At 50.4% G+C, this 23,705-nt stretch overlaps 3 protein-coding genes and 1 long non-coding RNA gene across 12 annotated transcripts in view; 2 read left to right on the top strand and 2 right to left on the bottom strand.

The window, feature by feature from the left end:
- Positions 1-1,074: 1,074 nt before the first annotated feature.
- BYSL (bystin like) lies at positions 1,075-4,109 on the bottom strand. The gene is made up of 7 exons (XM_037410464.1): positions 3,762-4,109; positions 3,510-3,678; positions 3,294-3,432; positions 2,808-2,941; positions 2,506-2,666; positions 1,911-2,013; positions 1,075-1,709 (listed from the first exon to the last, which is right to left on the bottom strand). The coding sequence occupies exons 1-7, from the start codon at positions 4,018-4,020 to the stop codon at positions 1,361-1,363; spliced, it is 1,314 nt and encodes a 437-aa protein (XP_037266361.1). The 5' UTR covers positions 4,021-4,109; the 3' UTR covers positions 1,075-1,360.
- Positions 4,110-4,118: 9 nt separating this feature from the next.
- On the top strand, positions 4,119-8,881 carry MED20 (mediator complex subunit 20). 5 transcript variants are annotated; one of them, XM_037410465.1, is made up of 4 exons: positions 4,119-4,200; positions 4,670-4,824; positions 6,347-6,600; positions 8,211-8,881. In XM_037410465.1, the coding sequence occupies exons 1-4, from the start codon at positions 4,187-4,189 to the stop codon at positions 8,424-8,426; spliced, it is 639 nt and encodes a 212-aa protein (XP_037266362.1). In that variant the 5' UTR covers positions 4,119-4,186; the 3' UTR covers positions 8,427-8,881. The 5 variants fall into 5 exon arrangements, with proteins under 5 accessions (XP_037266362.1, XP_037266366.1, XP_037266367.1 ...); XM_037410470.1 differs by having other exon boundaries at positions 4,179-4,200; positions 4,680-4,824; XM_037410469.1 differs by lacking the exon at positions 4,670-4,824 and having other exon boundaries at positions 4,175-4,200.
- Positions 8,612-12,588, bottom strand: LOC119158478. Its single transcript, XR_005107868.1, has 2 exons — positions 12,410-12,588; positions 8,612-9,747 (listed from the first exon to the last, which is right to left on the bottom strand). It is a non-coding gene; the product is annotated as an uncharacterized LOC119158478 (long non-coding RNA).
- Positions 12,589-12,916: 328 nt separating this feature from the next.
- USP49 (ubiquitin specific peptidase 49) overlaps positions 12,917-23,705 on the top strand; it is a 30,832-nt gene continuing 20,043 nt past the window's right edge. For 3 of the 5 annotated variants that reach the window (XR_005107920.1, XM_037410778.1, XM_037410781.1), the window contains exon 1: positions 12,917-12,980. The gene's annotated coding sequence lies outside the window, so the exon portion shown is untranslated. Of the gene's footprint in view, positions 12,981-13,845; positions 13,892-22,644; positions 22,729-23,705 lie in introns of all 5 variants that reach the window. The other 2 variants (XM_037410779.1, XM_037410780.1) reach the window with 2 other exon arrangements.

Below are 23,705 nucleotides of genomic sequence, written 5' to 3'. Positions count from 1 at the left end.
CTGCTGTCACGGGAGAAGGTGCCAAGTCCCAAGAGAAGCAGGCAGGAGACGGCTGTCGGCAGCCCCGCTGCTGCGGGAAGCTGTGGGAAGCTGCAGGAGCTTGTCTCCACGGGCCGGACCCGCAGGAATCGGTGCCGGTTCCAGGGCCAAGGCCAGGTACTCAACGCACAAACCTTGCGGCCACGCAGCGTCACCATCAGCAGTTCCCCAGGGTAAGTGCGGTGCCTCGTGGAACACGGAAGGAAAAGCCCCTGCTGGGTTTTCCAGGAGGAAAAGCTCCCACTGGGGGTTCCAGAAGGGCCACGTGTGTGTGTGGGCAGGCTGCTGTGAGCAGCACGTGGCCTCGACGGCTGGACGAGGGCAGCAGCCCCGCGGCTTTGCCAGCCTCGCCGAGCAGACGTAAAGCCGGCTGGTGGCTGGGGAGGGGAGTGTTGCGGGAAAATCCCTGGGGAAGGGACGGGAAAATCCCTGGGGAAGGGACGTGGCTGGCGTTTTGGAGGCAGGGTGGCAGTGGTGAGGCTGGTGACGGCACCAGGCAGAAGGGCCCAGGCCATGGAAGAAGGTGCCTGAAGGCTGCCCCCTGCCCCAGCCACTGCCAGCCCCCGCAAGGAGAGGGGCTCTCGGGGGGGGATTTCCCCCCTGTGCTGCCCCCCAGGGCTTTCCCCTCTGCTCCCAGCACCATGGCGGCCCAGCTCAGGCCCTGGTGACAACCAAGTGCTTGAGAAACCCTCAGGCACCTACAGGATTCCACCCCCCCCACCCCCAACCCCAGCGTGGTTTTGGGCTCTGGGAACAGTCTGGGGGTCCCAGCCCTGTCCCCCCGCCCTTTGCCCAACCACGCAGGGGCTGCCCAGGGCACAGGGAGGAGGGGGGGGTGCAGGGGTCCCTTCTCCCTGTGCAACCTGGGGGCAGCCCCGGCAGCGCGGTCTCCACCTGCAGCTCTGCCAGAAGCCCGGGGCTGGTGGCTTTGCTCTGCCACCTGCTGGGGACAGGACACGGTGGGACTGGGACAGGGCAGCGCGGCGCAGGGATGCGACCGCAGAGGTGCAGCTGCGGGGCAGAACCACCCTGACCGAGGGACGCGGCTCAGGTTTTATTTTCCAATACAGGAAAGAAGCCAAACTCTCCCCGGTGCTGGTGGCACCAGGTTCCTGGGTGGGACAGGGGCTGCCCTGCCCCGCCGCCAGCAGCGCAGGGAGCACGGTCCAGCTCTACAGGCACAGCCTTCCCGCAGCGCCCGCCTGGAGCGGCAGGAGCCTGGGCCGGGTGCTCTGTGCCTCCCCACAGCTTTGCTCATGCAGCAGGCTCCAGCTGCAGCCAGCAGCATCCCGGGCACGGGTCCGGCTGCAGCTTTTCCTGCTCACTCCATGGCCACAGGCTGCAACACCTCCACATCCCGCGTCTTGGAGTTCATCAGTTCCCTCCGGATCTCCAGGGAGATCTGCGGGTGGCTGTGGAACTTGAGCAGCTCAAGCAAAGCCTCCTTCTGCTCCGAGGAGAGGTCCTCCTTGTAGCGCTGCGCGAAGGCCAGGAAGCTCTGGTGCCACAGCACGGGCAGGACCCGCTGGTCCGTGCGGAAGGCCAGGAAATGGAAGACGAGGGCATCCACCACACGGAAGGGCAGGGCGTACTTCTTGTCGATGAGCAGGCGGAGGAAGATGCTGTTGGCGCCGCTGTACTGCATCTCGGCAATCTTCAGCATGGCCGCGCTGCGGGGGGGGGAGGGGAACACGGAGGTGAGGGCAGGGCAGGCAGGAGCCACGGGGCACCCAGCACCCAGACACAAAGATGATAAACCCGGCAATACCCCCACCCCAGCGATACCGGAGAGGCCGAGAGACAGAGCTGAGGCGTGGCACTGGTGTCCCTAAGGGAGAATCTCTGCCCCCACCAGCCTTTCAGCACGTTACCTGGAGTGGAGGACAGGGATGGAGCACTTGGTGAGGATGCTGCCGATGATGATGGCCTCCCGCAGCGTGCAGGTCCCCGACTCGCACAGGGGGATGAGGATCCCTGTAGAGGGAGGAAGAGTCAGGCATGGCCCGTCCTCACGGCAGCAGGCAGAACCCTGTGATTAAGTCCCTTCCCCTGTCGTGGGACATATCTGACCCTGGGGTAAACTCCTGGAATAAACTTCCAGGGGTCACAGCATCTCCCTGCCACGCAACTCGACTCAAGTTGCCAGACAAGACTGAGATCAGACCCACGACAGCTCATAACCTGCTATCAACCTCCAAAAGAACCCAAATACCTGCTGGCACTCAGCAGCAGCACCTGCATAAGCCTACAGGCTTCCACCCTGAACACCACAAAAGGGCTCTGCTGAAGGGGATTCCTGGCATCTGCCACATCTCCTTCCCACTAAGCCCGCAGGGCCACACCACGCTGGGGACAGTGCTGTCACACTGGGCAGCGGTGTGCAAGGCACCCCTGCTGAGCTTCCTAGCTGCCACAGATGGCGAGAGGCTCCCCGGCAGGAACGGCAGCGCCGCAGGGAGTCCCTACCTTTGAACCAGGCTGCTGGCTTGAACAGAGCCTTCTTCAAAGCCATGTAGAGGTGAAAATTGAGGCGCTTATACTCAGCAATGTCATCCCTGACCCGCGGCAGCAGCACCAGGTTGTAGAACCGCTGGGCCATCCTCTCTTTCAGGTTGGATGAAAATATCCTGGGCAAAGCAAAGCACGAAGTGAGGTGTGGAGAAAGGAGGCCAAGCGGGGGACAGGTTGGTGTTTTGTAAATTTGGTTCCAGTTATGGAAAGAAAAAGCAAAAAAATCCCACATCAGCAGCTCCCAGAGATGATCTTACCTGGTGGCTTGGTACATGGCAGCTGCCGTCCACGTCTCCGGCTCTGTGATGTAGAGGATCTGCTCCCAGTTGGACAAGGCAGGAATGATTTTAAATGCCTTGGGGAGTTTCCCGCTCCTGTATTTGGACAGCACCTTCAAAGACATGGACAGAGGCCAGGCCGTGACATATGGGCACTGACAGCAGGGCTGTGGGGCTTGTCTCATGACAATGAGAAAGCTGTCCCTTAGCATCTCTGGTGAGAAAGGACTATCCAGGTCCAAAGACAGGACCGTCCCAGGACCATCCTGAGCATGGCACTCAGGTGACTGTCACTCAGAAACATTCTGGGCCATTCAGTGCCTGATACTACACAAATCGCAGCTGATCCACAGAAATGCCTACGCAGAGTGAGTGTGGGGACAGGCCCTGAGAAGGAGCGCGGGCACAAGGGCAGCGGCTGTGGGGCTCAGCGTGGCACCCCTGGGCCCTGGGGCCCAGCCTCACCTCTCTGACGCCCCTGTAGACCTCCAGGACACGGGGATCGAGCTGGGGCATGGGGCAGCCCGATATCTCCGACAGCGCCGTCTCCACCTCCGTCTGCTTCTCCGTGATCTTCTCCATGATGATGTCCGCCAGCGTGCGCCTGGGGCCGGGGCAGGAGGGCTATGAGTCGGGGGACCCCGGCCCAGCCCCCCCCTCCCGCCGCCGCCGCCTCCTCACCTCAGCGGCGGGTTCTTGTTCATGAACATCTCGATGGCCGCCTCGTCCTCGGGGTCCACGGTCACCTCGCCGCCGTACTCCCCGCTCCGGCCGGCCGCCGCCGCCGCCTTCTCCAGCGAGGGCCACTCCTCATCGTCCTCCGAGTCGGAGCCGGGGCCGCGCCCCGGGCCTGCGGGGGAGCGGCGCTGGCTGAGCCCGGGGCCTCGCACCCTGGACGCCCGGGGGTGCGCGGGGGGCGAAGCGAGGGCTCACCCAGCGCCGTGATGCGCTGCCTGGGGGCGGCGGGCGCGCCGGGGCCGTGCTCAGCCTCCAGCTCCTCCTGCTGCCGCCGCGCCTGCTCCAGGATGCGCCGGGACAGCCGGGCGTCCACATAGGCCTCGCCGCCCGCCGCCTCCTCGGCCTGGCCGCGCCGCTTCCCCCGCGCCGTGGGCCGCGGCGCCGCCTCCTGCAGGATCTGCTCGGCCAGCGGCAACAGGGGCCCGGGGGCCCGCGCCCGCCGCGCCTTGGGCATGGCGGAGGGGCTGGGGGGCGGCGGGGCTGGGGAAGGGACGAGAAGGCCCGGACGCCGCCGCCTCTCCGCCACCGGCCGCGCGTGCGCTCTGGCCCCGCCTCTTCCGGCGGAAGGGAGACCACGCCCCTTCCGGCGGCACGGCGGGCCTGGGGCGGGCGGGTGCAGCATGGGGGTCACCTGGTAAGTGCGGCGGCGGGGGCTCCTGGGGGGGAGGTGGAGGCGAAGGTGACTGGGGGGCTCCCTGGCGGGGGAGGAGGAGGAGGAGGAGGCGGCGGCGGCGGCGGCGGCGGACGCTGGCGCTGCCCGGTGGGAAGGAGGAGGAGGAGGAGCAGGGCGGCGGGGGAGGCTCCCCCGTGGAGGGGAGGCGGCGAAGGGGACGCTGCCCGGTGAGGGGGGGGTAGGAGGCGGCGGCGGTGGCGGCGGTGGTGGGGGGGAGCTCCCCGGTGGGGGAGAGGTGGTGGCAGTGGGGGGCTCCCCTGTGGAGGGGAGACGGCGGCGGGGGGTCTCCCCGGTGGGGAGAAGGAGGCGGCGGGGGGGGCTCCCCGGTGGGGGGAGGGAGGAGACGGCGGCGGGGGGGAGGGGCTCCCCGGTGGGGCGGAGAGGGGGGGCTCCCCAGCCCGGTGCCCGCGGGCCCTGAGCGCTGTTGCAGCGTGGCGCAGGTGCCGGTGGCGGAGGGGAAGAGCGTGCAGCAGACGGTGGAGCTGCTGACGCGGAAGCTGGAGCTGCTGGGGGCCGAGAAGCAGGGCACCTTCTGCGTGGACTGCGAGACCTACCACACGGCCGCCTCCACCATCAGCAGCCAAGGTCAGCCCCGGGACCATCCCGGGACAATCCCGGGACACATCCAGCCCCTGAACGTGAGGTCTGGCCAAGCATGGTCTGGTCCGTGCAACCGCAGCACGGTTCTGCCGTGGGGCCAAGGCTTCTCCTGCGGGTGGTGGCAGCTCTTTGTCACAGGTGGCCCCGGGCTGCCCACAGCACGGCTGCGCTGCCCGCCTGCTGCTTCCCTCCTCCAGGAGACGGAGCATCCCTGTGCCCCGTGCTGGGGAGCCGGCAGGGTCGGTGCCAGGCAGGGGTGGGCTGCTCTGCCGGTGCCATTTGCCCCGTGCCCTGTGTGCCCCAGCGTTGCTGTGTGCTGGGGACGGCAGTGTCACCGGGGAGCCCAGCCTGGAGGTCTGCCACTCGAGCCTTAGGCGCCATGCTGGCTGTCTTTGCTGTCAGCGTGTTTTTCCTTGGAATTTCATAAAATCCTGCTGCTGAGGTGCTTTGGAGGCCGCGTCTTGCTCTGGAGGGGATGGGCGCAAGTCTCCTGGCAGCATCTGCCTGCTCTGCCCGCCTCCAAGGGGTGAGTGCTCATGGGCAGGCAGCAGCGGCCGAGCGGAGCGGAGCTTGGGGAGTGGGCAGTGGGGAGCAGCTTGAGGGGGCCTGAGGCATGAGATGACCCAGCTGTTTCCAGGGATGTGCTCAGAGGACCCCGAATCGCCTCTGGATTTAACATAAAACAGGCGCCCAGAGGCATGGCCTGCTCACCTGAGGGCTGCGCCAGCCTCTTTCTGTCTGTCTGTCTGTCTGTCTCCATTTACAATTTTGATATAATTTAAAAACACCAATGTGAGTGTCACCGTCCGCGGTGGCTGTGTGGCTGCAGAGGTCAGCACTGAGCCCCGCACAGCCTCAGGGCTCTGCACCACAATTTGCCCTGACAGATCCATTTGAAACTACCGGAGCAGCTTTTTGCTGCTTTTTGTGCAGCTGGAACCGGCAGGGCCACATTCGTGGAAAGGCTTTTTTGATCTCTGTGGATAAATGAGAATTGTTTCCAGCTTTTAAAGCATGGTATATGCCAGGCACATCCTCTCTGGACACCGTGTGTTCCTGAGTGTGTCCCAGCCCATTGTCCCCTGGCAGGACTGGTGGTGAGTGGGAGGAGAGGCAGAGCCCAGCCTTCCTCCATGACCTGGGGCAGGAGGATGTCAGCGGACACCCGGCTCTTGTCTTTGAGGATGGGAGGTGGGTGCTCTTTGCTGACCCCCCCACCAGTCTGCTGAGGATCTCATGTTCAGCTCGCCCTCTCGTCTCTCAGATGTGCTGGTGTGTTATCCTTGGGCTGCAGAAGATTTTTTTTCCTTTTTAACTTTAAATCTTAAGAAGGAAATACAATCTATTCACTGAACGGCTGGATGACATGAAGCACGTGTGAGTGGTACAAAGACCCTGGAATTAAAGTGACTAAGAGGACAAAGGAAAAAACAGATGCTTCTTTAAAGCACATACAGGCGCAAAACTTACTGGTTTTACAGCCCAAATACCATTGCTCTTATTTCAGGGCAGACAGGCAAGCTGATGTATGTGATGCACAACTCCGAATACCCCCTCAGCTGCTTCGCTCTCTTTGAAAATGGTCCCTGCCTTATAGCAGATGCCAACTTTGATATCCTCATGGTGAAGTTGAAAGGCTTCTTCCAAAATGCCAAGGCAAACAAGATAGAGAGCCGGGGCACCCGCTACCAGTACTGTGACTTCTTGGTGAAGGTGGGCACGGTTACAATGGGGCCCAGTGCCCGTGGGATATCTGTGGAGGTAAGAATCGTCTTTGAAGGGTATGAAATACAACCAGAGACAGGGGAATTCGATGTTGGAGGCTAGATGAGAAAACCCCTGTCCCTTCAGTCTCTCGATTGTATTGCTCATTGCTGGTAGTTTGTACCAGATGTGTTCATGTATGCAGCAGGCAGGTTATTTCTCTCCTTTTCACAACGAGGTTTAATTCAGGCAGGTACTTTGGGGCTGAGCTGCAGCTACGCAAAAGCCTGTAGTTGAAGTGTCAAGCAAAACCCTGAAGGGGTGCCATCGAACTAAAAAGCTGCTTAAAGTCCTGATGTACAACACTAGTAGCACACTTCAGGTTCATAAGCATGCCGAGGGGACAAAACAACCTCTTCAGCTGCTAATTCTGTGCTGATTTGGATTTTGTTTTCTTTCTCCATCAAGAGCAGGGCCCTCTTGCCCCAGGTTCTGCTCACACGGTGGAGAGATGGTTCTCTCCTCACCAGAGAACTTTTGGCAGTGTCAGTCCTACTTTGTGGCATGCCGACCTGGATCACTGCGCCGTGGGCTCAAAGCCTGCCATCAGCTTCTGTTCTCTCCACTCCTGCTGCTGAGGCTCAAGAGCGTCAGTTGCCAGCTGCTGACAGATGTTTCATGGGGTGGAGGCTGAGCTGAAGCAAACTCTGAAGGGAGATCCTTCAGCACACGTGAAGGGGAGTGGGAGGATCTAGGAAGGTGTTTTAGGAGACCTTTGGCTGAGTGCAAGCAATGAGTCGAAGGCTCACAAGCTGTGGGTAAGCCTCAGCTGGGCTGAAAAACATCTTCGAAAAAGACAAGGAGCAGGGAGGGGTGGGATGGGAAGGGCAAAGTGGGGTAGGTCAGACTCCAGACATCTCAATATATGGATGCCTAACAGTCTTCAAGGTAGCTGAGAATTAAGATGCTTAGAAGTCCTTCAAAATCGGAGCTTGTGCTTTTCTAAACACACAAATCCTATTTGATACAGTGATCACGCTGCATCTACTCAGGCAGGTGTTCCTAGCCAGCAGGGATGAGGATTGAGAAACAGCTTATTTCTTCGCTGCAATAAACACAGATGTTGGAGCATTACTGTTGCTATTGATCAGAGTTAAACAGAAGCTTGTTTCAACCTCAACTTGAGTCCAGGACCAGGTTTGCCAGGCAGTCTGACTGCTTCTGGTTTAGTAGGTTTTTTCAGGGTTTTCATTAGGACCTACTGATTTGGGACCAGACTCATAGTTAGTAAAACACTTCAAGTCCTTAAGTCCCAAGGCTTTTTCCAGTACTCACCTGAAAGATGTCAGCCACACACGAGTCGTCGACCTGCCAGCATGTGGGAATGGATTTTGGGTTTGGATGGGGTAAAGTTTGAACCGATGTCCCAAGACCTCCACTATTGGAGATTTAATAAAAGTAATGCCCTTACAGGGGATGTTTTGCCTCCCCTTCCCTTTCGAAGGGATAGCTTGCATGTTCCCAGCATGTCCTGTTCATTCATATTTGTCCATCCTTACATGCTAAATATTCTCAGGTGTTTTCATGAAAAGCATTTCCTCTCTAGTTGCCTCCTGCATGGTTATTGCCCCTGCTGCGAGCTTCAGGGCTGTGTTTTCTGTTGTCAGGTGGAGTACTGTCCCTGCGTGATAGCCAACGACTGCTGGAACCTGCTCATGGAGTTCATGCAGAGCTTCATGGGGAACCACACTCCCGGTATCCCGTCCGTGTTCGGCACCAAGCACGACAGCATCTACAGCCCAGGAGACACGATGGTTCAGTACATGGAGCTGTTCAACAAGATCCGCAAGCAGCAGCAGGTGCCTGTAGCGGGGATCAGATGAAAGGACTCCCCTGGAGCCTGGTTTAGAGCAAGTGCATCCTCTTTTCTGCCTGCCCATCTGGATCAGGAGTTCCTCCAAAAAGTGGCACTGGAGGCAGCCCAAGGTTTATTTTTTCTTCTCAGTCTCTTTCCCCCTGTTTCAAAGCAAAGGTTTTGAACGCTGTGCATATTTCTTGTTGTTCTTCATGGTTTTGAGTATGTCTGGGATCGGGCCTGTGGTTCTGGCGGTTCTTTGTACCATGCTTCATGCAGGGGATTACTGTTCGTCAGCAGGAGGGAACAGCAGAATTTCCAGCCAAACACATGCAAGGGCAGAGTTTTCTTGACTGCAAACAGCTACATGAGAGATTTTTATTTTAAAAAAATTTTTAGATAGCCACGTGAAAGAGTCTTGTTATTTTTCATCAAAATAAAAAGCTGTATTTTGTGAGGAGATGGAGTCTTTCTGCACAGCAAGTGGTGTGCTGTTTTGTATTGTTTATTTACAGTTTTTGAAATTTTCTGTTGTGTGGAGACAATTATTCAGCAGAGTTTCATCTCTGATTTGGTTCAAGAGTTTTATACCCCTGAAGCAAACTAATTTCCCCGTGGCAAAATCTACAGGAATTCTTGCGTTTCTATTATGGGTATGTTCTTAGCTTGCCTTCATCTTTTATATCTGATGGGAGTATTAAAGTCTTCTACCTCTCGGATGATACCGATGAAGCCTCATGATAAATAAATAAATAAGCCTGGCAGGAGCCCTCTCATGCATTGAAAGAGAATACCAGCTGCTTTATCTTGCTGTTTGAAAGGTAGGTAATAAATGTCCTATCCCTGCACACCATTGCTCATTTGAGAAATCCTGGTGACTTTAGCAGATTTAATGGTGTAAGGAAGGATTTGGGGAACAAGAGCCAAAAAATTGTTATAAGACGATATCACTTGAATAATTTTTTTTTTTAGTGGCAATTTATTTTTACAGCAGGAAAACTAGATCCATTTTGAGCTATCTTCCCCCTTGGTTTTACTTGTTTAGTATCTTATCTGGCTTGTAGCTGTTATTTTTGTTTCTCTTCCCTGCTCCACCTCAGTCTTATGCAGAAACAGCCTTACTCAGCCACCAGCCTTTGCGCTGAGCTTCCTTCATGGTTCCTGGGTAGCAGAGTTCTGGCTTTGCAGCTCGTGTCCCAGACACAAAGGGTAGGTGTAGAGAAGGTCTAAGGACGTTTTTAAAAAGGGAGATTTGCAAAAAGGACAGTGGGTTCCTTGTGAAGAAGCGGTGTGCATCTTGTTTGCAGAAATATCCTTGGTTCCTTGCCAATACAGGAGTCTTGAAGAGTCTGAAGAGTGAGTAAAACAGAAATAGATTTCTCCTAAATGGATTTTTCCTTCTGAAGCAGTGGGGGAAGAGAAGCTGGTTTGTTACTTAATTTGCTGTCTGGTGGAGAACTAGTTATTTAGATGTGATCTCTTTGTGATTAGCATTTATACCTGTAAACCTAATTAACTATTCAAGTGCCTAGAGCTTTTAGTGTGGGCATTTAATAAATTTAATTGGTACTGGGTCCAGAAAGATCTGGTTAATGAGCCATAATAAATGGCATAATGTACCATAAGTGTGTTAGAAGTTCCAGCATGCTGAATGCACTGAATTTTAGCAACTCTTAGCTCAAGTTCATGACATGTGTGCTGACTTCAGTGGGACTATTAATTTCCAGTGATGAAAATTCAGTGAGAATCTGACCTGCTGTCGTTCCACACAGTTAAGTGCGGCTGGGAAAACTTAAGAAAACAAACTGTAGTCTTTGTAGGGATAGTTATTTCTGTTCTGCTTCCCATTTTAGGTCTTAAGGTTAAAAAAAATACTATTTAATGATCAGATTAGTCATGCTGAATATTGCTAATGCTTTATTAATTCCCAAAAGATGCGTTCTGTAACCAGAGATGTCAAAACTCTGGTCACGTCTAAAAAACATAAAATGTGTGCTGGAATCTCTGGGGACTTCTGTGCTTTTATTAATACATTGTACTGTTCCTAGAGTAATAAAATGGGACCCCTCGAGCTACATTCTGCCTTCAATTACACCATTACAGCCGCTGACGTCAGTAGGTTTCCACGTGTGTAAAGATGGGTAGGATTTAGCCCTTTATGTCTTAGCAAAAATGTCTGTTGCTGTAACTGCATTCGGTGAGCAAGGGGATCAGCTGCCCCACATGAGGGGCTCCTTTTACTCTGGGGCTTTTTACTTTCTTGATGGACAAAATGACTGGTTTTCAATCTTATTAGCTGCAGTAATCCTCCTTATTCTGGCCCCCCCAGCATCAGTATGGCAGGTTAACATGGCTTCGAACATGCTGGTCTGCATCTTAACAAGTCTTCAGGGGGCTTTCAATTGTGTTACATTAATGGATTGAGCCAGTGTAATTGAAAACCACCCTAATTTTGCCTGTCAGGGCATGGTCTGGAAGGTTGTTTTCCTGTTGCTCCCCAGTGTTTTTGCAGAGAATGCAAGATCTAGAGGGAGAGGTGGCCAAGCTGTAGTCCTGTACCACTGTGGATCCTATTTTCTGCTTCTGCACCTTTCAAAATCCCTGGCAGTGTTGTTGCTTTCCATGAGTGGAAGCCTGACGTACAGGGGACTGAGGATCTTGGGGATGGGGGTCTCACCCTTGCATCGTTACAGCTTTCCCCCCTCCTAGCTCTAAGTAGAGGCTGGGTGATGTTACTGGGGTCACTAACACTTCGGTGGCAGAGAGTCCAAGTCTCACTGCCACCCTGGGGATGCTGCTGGCTTTTGTTCTGTTTTGTGCTGTGGCATTTTTTATGAGGAAGTACTTACATAGCAGCTGCACCCTGCTAAGCTTTACAAAGAGAGTGAGGACGTAAGAGCCTTACTAATCTTCAGTTTTAATTCTTAGCAGACACTGCAAACTGAGGGCTCATTGCAGTGGGGAGCTGTTGAGTTGAGAGGTGTGTGACTGGATTTCTGTGCAGGTACGGGTTCAGAACAGACCAGGCACTGGTCAGAAAGGGAGGGTGTAGAGAAGGGACAGCAAAGCTCACAGGAAGTGGAATTTGTGGAAAGCCTGGCTGGTGAAGGAGCTCACAAGGAGACCACAAGGCTGTGGAGTGTCCTGTTCTGGCAGAAGAAAGCAGGCTCCTACCTGTCGCAGTAAATTGCAGTGCTTTGCCTCAAAACTTACTGGGACGAGACCAGGGGGTAACATTTGGTCCTGTGCAAAGGAATCGTGTCTGTGACACTGCTGACCTGTGCTTCATGTCATCAGTGCTGCATAGTCCACAACGCCTTGCTTGCAGCCTTGTCCTGGCTCAGCGCTGCCCGGAGAGCAGGACTCAGCACTCCCTGGCAGGTCCCTGATGGTCCCTCTGAACTGTGAGTTGTCCCAGTGAGTTGTCCCAGTGGGTGTGGGTGACTCCCAAGCATGGCTGCCCCTTGCTGGTGACAGGCATCTCCCCCCGGCCCCAGTGCTGAGACCCTTTGTCTCTAATAAAATGCATTTTCATCCCCTCATGGCTCCTGCACTGTGGCGATGAGCGTGTGACCTAGGGGCCTTTGAGTGACCTCTGGCAAAGGCCAGCATGGCTCAGGGGCCCTTGTCTGTGTGCCATCCGTGGCCCTGTGGGGGGGGTGCCCCCCCCTCCCATCACCTCAGGGGCCCTGTGGGGTGCCCCCCCCCCCCCAGCCACCTCAGGGGCCCTGTGGGGTTCCCCCCTCAATCACCTCTGGGGTTGTGTGGGTTCGCCCCCCCCCAAGGCACTTCAGGGGTCCTGTGGGGTGCCCCCCCTCAATCACCTCTGGGGTTGTGTGGGTTCGTCCCCCCCCAAGTCACTTCAGGGGTCCTGTGGGGTGCCCCCCCTCAATCACCTCTGGGGTTGTGTGGGTTTCCCCCCTCCCCCAGTCACCTCGGGGGCCCTGTGGGGTACCTCCCACCCCTCAGCCACCTCAGGGGCCCCGTGGGGTGTCCTCCTCCCCCTGTTACCTCAGGGGCCCCGTGGGGCATCTCCCACGCCCCGCAGCCACCTCAGGGGACCCGCGGGAACGCGCCACGTCCCGCGCTGCCCCTTTAAGAGTCTCTTTGTCTCCGAAACATCCTTATTTACCCTCCTGTGACTCAACCAAACTTCAGCCTGGGATTCACAAAGCCTGGTACGTCACCGGCCGGGGCCGGGGCCGGCCAGTCCCCGCCTCTCGGCTCTGCCCTCCCGCTACTCGACCGTGAGCCATTGAAGAGCTCTCCCTAGCGGCTACGCGAAGCTCGTAAGCTTCGCCAGAGCTCTGCCTGCGGCGGCGTAGGCTACGCAAAGGGCGTCCGTCGGTGCGCCAGCCGCACCTTTAGTGCCAAGCTCGGCTTTACGGAATTAGCGTAAGCAGCGGCGCTGGCTGGCGGCGCGGGCCGAGGGGGAGGGCAAGAGCGCTGTGTGGCGTGCTCTCCAGCCAATGGCGAGGCGGGGCGGGCCGCGGCGGGCGGCCAATGGGCGGGTAGGGGGCGTGGCCAGCGGCCGTTGGGGTGTCTGGCGCTGGGTGACAGCTCGCGCGTGCTGATGATGGCGGTAAATAAAGGGGCCGGGGGGGGGGGGGGGGCGGCGAGCTGAGGGGGCGAGAGGGGCGGGGGGGCTGAGGGGGGTCACCCCGCTGTGAGGCGGGGGCTGAGGGGGGCTTTAGCTCCCCCTCCTCCGCCACACACATACACACCCCCCTTTAAGGCCCCCACTGTGCGGTTGGGGGGCGCGGGGGGGCTGAGGCGGCCCGCGACCCCCCCCCTCGCCCCGGCGGCCGCCGCCTTTGTCTGCGGGCGGGAGCCCCGCGCCGGCCTCCCCGGCCCCGCAACTTTCCCTTTGTTGAGGCGCGGGAGCTGCGGGAGCGCCCCTCTTCACCCCCCCAGGATCGGGCCCTCCCGGGGGGCTTCGCTGCCGGGGGGGGGAGGCGGGGGGTGTCGCACAGCACCGGGGGTCGCGTCCCACCGCGGGCCGTGGCCTTACTGCTGAGGGGGAGAGCTCCCTAAAACTGCCCTCAGCCCCTCCGTGCTGTGCTGGAGTGGGGGAGAGGACACAAAACTGAGGAAAATCCGTGCCGATTCCTGTTTATTTTTTAAAAAAAATAAAAAAAATCTGTGTGGGTCTTGTGCCTTGCCTGCCTGCAAAGGTCAGGAGCAGAAGTTAACGGGGGGGCTGGGGGGGGGGCACCTTGGGTTTAGGTCCTGCCTCGGGGAGCAAAGTGTGCTTTAAAATCTTGCTTTAAACATCCCTGGAAGCCGAGGGGGTCGCAGCAGTTTATATCCCCCCCGGGGAACGCTGAGACAGCCCAAGAAAATAACTGCTTGTGCCTGTAAGCCCCCGCGGACGGGAGTCGGTTGTAGGAAAGCTGCTTATTTTAGGAAACGTGCCTGCTAATTGTGTTACGTGCAATTGTACGTAGGAAAAAGAAGCACGATCCGTGTGTCAGAACAGCTCCCGATCTCCAGGTACGGCCAGCGGGAGAATACGGACGCGTGATGAAAGCACCCCGTTATTTTGAAATACATTGAGGGAGGTGGGAAAAGTGTCTTTGCTTTTCAGAGCTACACTTGTACTTTTAGTCAGGGAAGGATGCTGCGAGCTCTTGAAGTCGCTGTGCTCGTCTGGTGCGAAATGTTTTGAAATTTGGTCCTTTTATCCACTGTTGCTTCAGAGGAGATGCTGGCTGGAAGCTGAGGAGCGTGCGGTGAAAGATGTGATAGGCGCTGCGGATTCCTCAGCTCCAGCAAAACTCTAATTGACTTCAGTGGGAGCTTCTCCTGAAGTAATATCAACCATTCTGGTGTGAAGGCAAGGCAAAAAATAGGGACCAGATTAAAAGGGATGATAGGGAGGTGGGACTGGAAGCAAAAATAAGGTGTCAGGAAGGGGGAGGAAGGGGTGCTGTTGGTGGGGATGAGATCCAAGCTGCTGCTCAAGAAAAGGAAACGCGTGGCTGGGACGTGAGAACGAGGACAGGAGCAAGAGCTGCAGGAGTGGGGAGGATGCAAGTGGGTAAATCTGTGGAATTGTGAATATAAAAACTCTTGTGTGGGTGTGAACGCTGTAGATTAAACTTGCCCTTGGATTAAATGAGTGTCGCTCTTGCCAGAAGTATCTGGAGTTGCACCCTGTCTATAGCCGGCAGTAAATGTAGGGCTGGGGTTTGCACTGATTTTTTGCTGCTCTGCCTTTGGCAGCTGTGCTTGGGGGTTGCTGTTGTTTAACAATTGTCAGATATGTTGGTATGATGTTAAAAAAAAAACAAGAGAGGTCAGCGAAAGCATTTGGTGTTGGTTTTAATTGCTTTGAAAATAGGTTAGGTGCAAATATTTGAAAATTATGTGCCAAACATGAGCAGCATTTGAAGTCTCTGAGCTAGGCATGCTTTCAAACACCAGGCTGCAAATGGTAAATGCTTGTTTATTTTTCCCCTAATCATTCTCCCTATTAATATGAGCTGACTTCAAGTGAAAAGGGTGTTTTGAAGTTGGCAGCTTTTCAGGTCTGGAATAATTCTTGGGTCTTGCGCAAGTTCTGTTTGTTACAAAGAATTTTGCTTATTCAGGAGCAGGGCTTAACAATAGTCACATATGCAACGGTTTATAGACTGTTACAGCTAGTAAGTCAAAACTGGGGATTTATTTAGCTGTTGTGTGTCCAAAGATCGTTAGTAAAGAATCTGTCGCTGCAGTTCCCGCGGAGATTCAGATTGCATGTGGTACAAAGCCTTGTGGTCGACAAGACACGCTGAAGGCCTGTAAGAATGGAGAAATTGTGAATAAGCCTTATGTGCTGCGGCTTGCAAAATGAAACAGCGCTTGGTCTGATTTGTATTTGGATTGGTAAACTCCAAGGGAATGGCAAAGAATCTATCTTTCGTGTGTTGTAGTTAATCATGGAAATACTGCTGACGGGGAAAAAAAAGGGCACGTTTAGCTTGGTGTATCACCTCTCTGCTTCTGAGTGTGAAAGCCTTGAGTGCAGTTTTTTGCTGCAGTGGATTTCTTGTGACTAATCGTAATCCTTTGCTTGGTGTTTGCTTGTTTGCAGCATTCTGTCCACATCAGACATCACAGGTTGTTTCCTTCAGTCCTAAAATACACTTACTTGTTAATTGGGGTTTTTTGACAGTAGTTACTGTTTTGTCTCAGCTCCTAAGTACAAGTGACGAGAATCACTTTCTCTGGTGGCAAAGGTGCTATAAATTATGAATGTCTTTCAAAATCCTATTTTTATTGGCCTTTTTTTTTTTTCTTTCATTAGCTATTTTTATACTGAAATTTCTTAGGACTTCTGCTGGGACTCATAAAGTGAAATTTAGTGTTTTCTCAGCCCTTAGAAGATGTTAGTGGATAGTTTTAAAGTAGCTAACAAATGAAAATACTGCAAAATTCAGTTTCTGTCTTACAAGGTCTGTGTGAATTCTTTCACATGCATTTTTTGCTTTGGGGAAGTGTGAAAGGGTTTCTGAAGTTGACTTCAGCTCTGAGTCAAAACAAAACTAAGGTTGTTTTGAAATTGCTCATTGGAAATTATTAGAGAGATACTAAGATAAGTTCTTTGAAAACTTTGCCTATAACTGGGTGTAGCAATTCAGATCAAAATGGGGGAGAAGGAAGCTGGGGTATTTCTAGCGACAGCTCGCTCAGAGCTGCATGGTGGGACGTGCTCCCAAAGATCCCCCCAATCCTTTATTTTTGCAGGAATCCTCTCCAGTGGGTGAAAAACACTGGAAGTTTCTCACTTTGTTTAACAACCTTTGTGGTTTTCATCTTGAATATTTCATCAAGGGTTGGTTTTGTTGTTGGTTTGGTGTGTGTTTTTTTTTTTCCTTTGGGGAATGAAACCTTCAGAGATGTTCTCCTCTCAGCAGCCTGTTGTTAATTGCTCAGTGTATAAACACTTCACCTTTCCTAAACACTTAACCACAAGGAACAGGCTGTTGAGTTGATGCGGGTAGGTTGTATAGAAAAAAGCTCCCCCCCCCTTCAGTGTCAGTGAATGGAAGACCATCCTCGTTAGCATGAAACCCTTTAACGAATCATTGCTCTGGAGTATACTGAGCGAATTCAACAAACTGTTTAACAGAAACCACTACCATTTTAAACCCCGATGTATAGATCAGAATGTCTCAGTTGTTTGTTCGCATCTCCGTGTACACTAATGCTAATGCTCTTCACTTTTGTTTTTATTAGACTTTAGATCAAAGATGGCTCATGCGAGGCTGTTAAGTCGTATGTGGCTTGTGAGCCATTGAATTACAGCCCCAGCATGCAGGCTTCATCACGTAACTGGCAGCAGAGCTACGGAGCAGCTATAACATGCCACTGAAACAAAAAAGATTAAAGTGGGAGTAAGGGGAGAGAAGGTAAAAATGGAGGTGGAGATTCTGTCCTTTGCCAGCGTTGCAGGGGAATAATTTCTAAGTGCTCTAAATCTAATTATTTGTATATTTGCAGTAATACGTATCATCGTGTATTGAGGAAAATGCAGATTAAAATGCGCACTCTATTACACTGCATTCTGCAGGTTTTGAAAGGAAAAAAATCCCTTTTACTTTTTGCAGCAGGTTAAGAAGTGAGTTAGTATCTTTACAGATGTAACATAGGTAGAAAAAAATAGACTTGGCTGCTTTGTGCTAAGTGTTGTTATTTAGCTTTTTGCTTATGAGATGGTAATGAGTGCGCATTAACTATTACACCTCCAATACATTACAAAGATCAGTATGAAATCTCAAAAAATGGCAAACTTGTTGGGGCATACCTTGAGATTTTTTTAAAGAAGGCTCACTAGGTAGGTTCCTTTAATTCGGTAATTATAATGTAATTCACTGAGGAGGTTGTCCTTTTAAGAACTTTACTGAGAAAGTAGAAGAAAAATACAGGCAGCTATCTGAAAAACAGTTTTTTTTTCCTTGTTCCTCCCCACAGTGTGCACACTTGCTTTCTTACCTTGCTGCCTTGGCTGTATAATTCAGCTGCATTTTCAAATGAAGACAGAAAACTTGAATGCGTGAATCTGACAGCTCAAAGTTAGTATGAGTGCATTTGAAATCTATCCTCCGTAGCATGTCAGTCATGACTAATATACTCTTTAAAAAAAAAAAAAATCTAAGGAGATGCTTTTTCAACATTTTGTAACTTTGCTAGCTGAAATGCAAAAGGGTGCTTTAGCCAGAGCAAAAATCACATACTCAGACACAAGAATCCCTGCAGAAGGTTGGAATTACTAAATAACGTGCTCCATTTTGGTCTTTAAAAGAAAATAATAGTTTGGTCTATTATAGTATACTTTGCTGTGTAGTATATGTCACAAAAACTTTTACACTCAACCTCTAACCAAGCATACTGAAAAAGAAACTACAAACACACACCCCTGGTGAAGCCAGTGACGGTTTTGAAAGAACCAATTTAATGGAGAAAAGCTTTAGTGCATTTATGTTCTTTTCAGGCTTTTCAGTCAAACCATGGAAGATCAAGTCAAGAGTTATGGGCCACAGCTGTGTTCCTCCATTGAGATCTTCTATAGGACATCAGCTGAGCTGATTAAGAAATGGTGACCACAGCTCCATTCCCTTATTCGCTCTGAAAAGCAAATCCGTCCACTTGATTGAGAAGCATTGCCTTGCAACCATATTTTCCCATTCACTTTCAGTGGGCGGCTTAGATTTGATTAAGAAATACTGTCCTATAATTACATTCTGTCCCTCTCTCTCATGCTATGAAAAGCCTCTGAAGACAATTCAAGGTTTTGAACTTTAAATAAAAACGGTACAGGAGGAGGGTCTTTGCAGCCTGGCTAGGTGGGTATGCAGATGAAGTGGTAAGTAGCTTTTAGCTGGAAATACTAAGAGTATCCTAAGAAGGGCAGTCAATGCAGGCCTGTGTTTCTGTACTGCTGCGGCTTTGTTCCCCACTTTCCTGGAAAGGATCAGTGTCTTTAAGCCTGACTCCGTTCCAGTAAGTTTGTCACAAGCGTGCTTTCCTTTTCTTCAAACAGAGAAACTGTATTTTATTTAAATCCTTTCTTTCTTTTGGTGTGATGGGGACCCATTTCATCTCTTGCCTGGTGCTGAAGCTAACTTTACTCACTAATGTTAGATAGTTTAGAATCTCACATTATGTTGTATATTAAATGTGTTCCAGCTGAATAACAAGTGCCTTGTGTATTAAGAAGATACAGAGATTTGTGGCTGACTTCTAGCTTGAACGTTATCTGCATAAATATTGAACTATAGTTGATCAGGACAAATGATTTTTTTCATACGCTAAACTTTAGCAAATGCAGTTCAGCATGAATGCCTGCCCCCCCCCCCCCCCCCCGCCCCTGCAGATCTGCATAGCTTGGTGAAATGAGGAGCTAATGTCTTTGACTAATTGGGGATTGCATTTATGTTGGCTGTGGAGTTTTAATACTTGACAATAGTTGGTTTTTCTGGGTGGAGGCAGAGATCTAAGGATTGGTTTAGACAGACGTGTATTGCCTGTATCTATAGATGTCTTGCTAGAACCAGACAACATGATTTGCTTTTGGGTGCTTATGGGTTTTCCAGTCATTAACAGTGAAAAATGATACGTTCTGGTTTGGAGATTGCAGCTGTAGTGTGATCCAGAGGGCTGCTTAAAGATGAATTAACAGAAACTTGGATTGTGTGTTACTTAAAAAGAAAAAACCCGTCATCTGATGGGGATGTAAATCGGCGGTTGGCTGCTTGGGCTGGGGATCCAAGGAGATCTGTTGCCTGTAGCTGTCAGAGTGCAACTAAACTGTATAATTTCAGTGTCACGCTCCTGGAGGAGTGATGCCTCCAGCTCTTCCACCCAGTGACCTTTGTTAGTAGTTGCAGGGTGGTTTTGGTTTTGCTTCTTAGGGGGAACTTTCTTTCCCCCCTGTCCCATCATTATCTCCCCTCATGGAAACACAGAAGGCAAAAGCAATGAATTAAGGCAGCTCGTTGAATCAAGCTGGCTCCCATCTAATTAAATGGGGAGAGTGATGGCTAAAGATCTCCACCCTCTGCCAAGAAACAAAAGTATGGGGAAAGACTGCTCCTTGCTTTCCCTACTGATGCTGCCGAAGGGAATGTCAGGAGCAGGACATGAAAGGATGCCTCTTCAGATACCTGCGTAGTGGCTTCTTCTGTGTTAACTTTGTTGGTGTGTAGTAAAACTGCTGATGGCATGGAAATGGTCAGTGTCATATTTGGAATATTTCATGTAAGAACACACCATGCTTAAATGTATGATTGCTGCTGTATGGGAGGGCTTCACTGCTTGTCTCTGGAATTGGTGGTGTTTTTGGCACCTGGAGAAATGTAACGGGAACAGAAGCATCACACTGGGTACAAAGGAGCAGGTTGATCTGGGTAGCTGTTTCTCTCTAAAGAGAAAAAAGGGCTGGGGTTTTTTGATGTGCTTAAACCCCACACAAACATGAAAAACGTGTTTTAATTTTAAGGACAAGTATTTTAGACTTATTAATCGTTCTGGGAAAAAATCCATGTAAAACTCTGCTGTTCTTTAAAAAAAAGAAAAAGTTAAATCAGCGAACTGTTTATTCACTGGAGTTGTGAGAAAGAGCCCTTAGTTTGGATTTAATGATGTTTAATCATTCTTTCAAAAATACAAAGGAGGTACTAAAAGCTGTTCAGCTAAGCTTTAAAGAACTAATAGCTGTAACTCAGATTCAAAAGTGATTTAGTTCCAGAGGTAAGTCTATAATCCTACCAGTCATGAGTTAATCTGTCATCAGACTAAGACTAGAAGCAAATCTGTTTAACTAAGAATAGTTAATTCACCTGAATGAGAGCAAGGATGATGATCATTCTCACAAGAGTTAGTTTATTTTGAGAAAATGTAATATTCGTGATTGTGAAAATAGCAAGTGTTTTTCAAAGGTAGACTGAAAAATTCTGCTTTGACATTTGCGCTGCTCTTTTTTTTCTGAACTTTTCAGGATGGTTCAGTAGTGTGGCTGCCTGACCTGCCTTAACCCACAGTTTTTGGACACTGTGGAAGTGAGTGAGTCAGTGCGTAAGAAAGATAATATCCCGTTTATTGTAGCATTGGAAGGTTTTAGGACTAGCTTTTTGAGGCACAGGTTTGTGGCGTCAAAACCAAATTCACCTCTCCCTTTTCTCTTTGCTTGTTCTGTTGTCATTTTGTCTCAAGACAAATTGATGTGATGAACTCTAACCTCTTAGTAGGATAACTTATTAAAATAACAGATGCTATAGAATTGGGCCTGAGTTGATCTTCAGTTCTTAAGGAAGATTAACAACCTGATATTTTGCAAATCGAGTTCCCATTTCCTACCTCGTTCTGTTACGTCGCTATGTTGTGGTGAGGACAAAGGCACTACTCAGATATTGCCTGTAATTTCTCAAAAAGGATTTCAGCCAGAACAGGATTCATAATATGCAAATTAGGAATAATTCCGGTGGGGAAGGTGCATTTGAGCAAGTGAAATTGTTCCTTACATACCAGAGAATAGAGGCTTGTGAGTCAGCTGGCAGGCTGGACGTAGGGAAGGTTGAGGCTGAAAATACTCTTCTTTAGTGTTATTAGTGCTACTTTTTAGATCTCCTTTTGCACACCTAGCAAGAGGAGGGTTTGCTGTACAGGTTTTTACGCAGGCACAAAACAGGCACATCAGTTGAGCAGAGGAAGGGGACATGTAAATCTCTAATTCTTTGTTGACAAGAAAACGGAGAAGACCTTGGTCGAGCCCAGCAGCCCAAGGGAAGGCTGGCTCAGATCGTTTTCTGCTCCTAGAGCTGAGGACATGGCAGCACCCTCCCATACAGGGGTGTGGGCATGCTTATGGGTCTTATACGGACAAATACTGTTGAGCATCTTAGGCTGATGTCTGGTTTTTGTTGGTTAGACAAATAAAAAGACAGAAGTCCTTGCTGCATTTGAATAAATTGGTCGCTGTGATTTACTCTGTTTACCAGTCAACAGCGTTTATTAAAACCCATAGACAATTTTCTAGCTGCTGTTCAGTTTCTCTCGCTTGGGGTTTTAAAAGACCTCGGAGTGCTTGATTGGCAAGTGAAGGAAAAGAAAATGATGGAGAGGTGTGCCGAAACCCTTCGTTATTTTCGTCTTGTTGTAATCTCTGCTCCTCAAACGTATCGAAGGCACCTTTCCTGCTTAAAACATAGCAAAATGTGACTGTGGAATACTGTACTTACATTTAATACTATTTGCCTATTCATTATGGCTGTGAAGATAATAAGCCACAGCCTGCTGGGGTTGTCTTGTTCTTTATTGCTTCAGTAGATGGCACTGACATGTTCATTTGACTGATTGCTTTATGTGTTGTATCAGCTGTGATGTTGTTTTAGATTAGTTAATAGTCTGTCTAAGATTTTGCCAAGATGAATATGAATTAAAATGGGGGAGGAAGAACAGCAGAGGACTACCCATAACTTAACAAGTATTCACTCTCTGGTATAATCCGTCTTTGTGTCTGTCACAAAGAGATTCTCGAAGAGGCTGTTAGTCTGCTGCTGGGTACCAGGGCTGTTAAATTGATCTCTGCTGCAGCCGGCAGTTTTGTGTGCCTGAGCAGCGGCAGGAGGATTTTCTGATGTGCTGGAGCTAGAAAACTTCACCTCATACCTGTGCAGTGAAAGGCTTTGGGTTTGGTTTGTTCTATTAAAATTGCGTGTCTTTTGATCAAGAGTAATCAGTTTTTGCAAATGAGGGGGGAACGGAGCAAGGTACTATCAGTCAAGATGTAACCGGTTCTGACCTTGCTAAATGAAGCTCTTTGCCAGCAGTGGAAAGTTATGTTTAATTTTGTTGATGTTATTGTGAAGGCAGGTGGAAATTGTGTAGAATCTTCCCTAGCAGACGTTGAGTGTGGCTTTTAATGTTTTTAATGCATAACGTCTGAACTGTTGCTGTGAACCTCAACTCTGAATGTGTTGTTTACGTGACAGTTGATGATAAATGTGATATACACTGAATGTAAAAAATGATGCTTCAAAAGCATGGTCAAAAGAAATATTGGCATTCTGAAAAAATGTTGCTTTTTGGCTGCATTGTAGTAGGCCACAATTAAAAGGAATAATAAGGCAGGGAAAGTAGGGACACAAGATCATCTCCTCTATTCCTGCTTTGTTAGGCCACGTTGAAATATAACGTGGCTTGTTTTGTTTAACATGTACCTTGTTAATTATTCTTAGACTGCCTTGTTCACTTGTGCGCAGGTCCTGACCCGTGAATACGTAAGCACGTACACTATCCATTTGAGCAGTCTTACTAAACTTGAATGCGTGCCGAATTGGGCAGTGGTAAGTGTGAAAGGAAATAAAACAGACATCAGTTTAGTATGAATCCCACCAGTTTGGGGATGGTGTGGTATAAAAAACTGAATTTGCAGATAGTGGATATTGATGTAGCACTCTGGTGGCTACATCTGCCACTAATTTTGCACCCATTAAAGCTCTTTTACTGTCTGCGCTGGCAGGGAGGGTTTTCAGGGGCAATGTTCAGGGGCAAATGTGTAGAAAGACTTTAAAACACTATGGCACGTCCCTGATGTTGGCACAACTATGGAAATAGAATTCATTGGGAATTCATGGATTCTATAAAGCTGGTTGCTTGACCCATAAAGTGAAATTATTACTTTATATTGGGCAGTTAGCATCTACTTTCAGACTGTCCTAATGCAAAACATTTTTTCCTGTTTGGTAAGTCAAATTGTATGCGTTTACTGTAATTGCTTCAGGCTTCTACAGTTGTAAGTACCAGTGGAATTACTGCGTTGACTCTTTCCCTTTTGGAATGGTTCACTAGGACTAGAGGAAATGCTGTGAGTTGTTTTAATGTAGAGCAAGTGCCTCTTTTATACAGGGCTTCCATATCGTGTTTCCTAGCTTATTAACACTTCAAAAAGCCAAACCAAATATAAAACTCGGAAGCCTCTGAAAAGAAAGGGGAGGGCGGGATTTTATGTGTTGCAGTAAATGAAGAAACATTAACTTCTAGAAGGCCATGAACTAAGAAGTATATAGCATTTTAATAATGCTTTTTAACATCCAGGGTCATTACATAGTAACTTACCACATTTTCAGGGAACTGTAGGATGTGTATCTCTGTTTGTTTGTCTTACAGTGACCTTAAAGAATAAATAGTATTGGTTGTGTTGCATATTGAAAAGTTACTGTTAAAGCTAAGGTCGGAAGGTGGAAATTGAGAATACAGGTAGCCAGGGGCTTTACCTGAGGTTTTAGTCACTTATTTTTATTCATCTCATGCACTTAGGTGA

This window comes from Falco rusticolus, chromosome 17, assembly GCF_015220075.1.
Source record: "Falco rusticolus isolate bFalRus1 chromosome 17, bFalRus1.pri, whole genome shotgun sequence".
In the NCBI taxonomy this organism is placed as follows: domain Eukaryota; kingdom Metazoa; phylum Chordata; class Aves; order Falconiformes; family Falconidae; genus Falco; species Falco rusticolus.
The sequence above is the reverse complement of the archived record's forward strand: the minus strand, read 5'-3'. Positions and strand labels throughout refer to the sequence as shown.

Coding starts and splice junctions, on each gene's coding strand:
- MED20 (XM_037410465.1), top strand. Junction 4,825..6,346: donor CTCCACCATCAGCAGCCAAG/GTCAGCCCCGGG, acceptor CTCTTATTTCAG/GGCAGACAGGCAAGCTGATG. Junction 6,601..8,210: donor CCCGTGGGATATCTGTGGAG/GTAAGAATCGTC, acceptor TTCTGTTGTCAG/GTGGAGTACTGTCCCTGCGT.
- BYSL (XM_037410464.1), bottom strand. CDS start 4,020: ATGCCCAAGGCGCGGCGGGCGCGGGCCCCCGGGCCCCTGTTGCCGCTG. Junction 3,433..3,509: donor AACAAGAACCCGCCGCTGAG/GTGAGGAGGCGG, acceptor CCCCGGCCCCAG/GCGCACGCTGGCGGACATCA. Junction 2,014..2,505: donor GCCAGCAGCCTGGTTCAAAG/GTAGGGACTCCC, acceptor CTCCCTCTACAG/GGATCCTCATCCCCCTGTGC.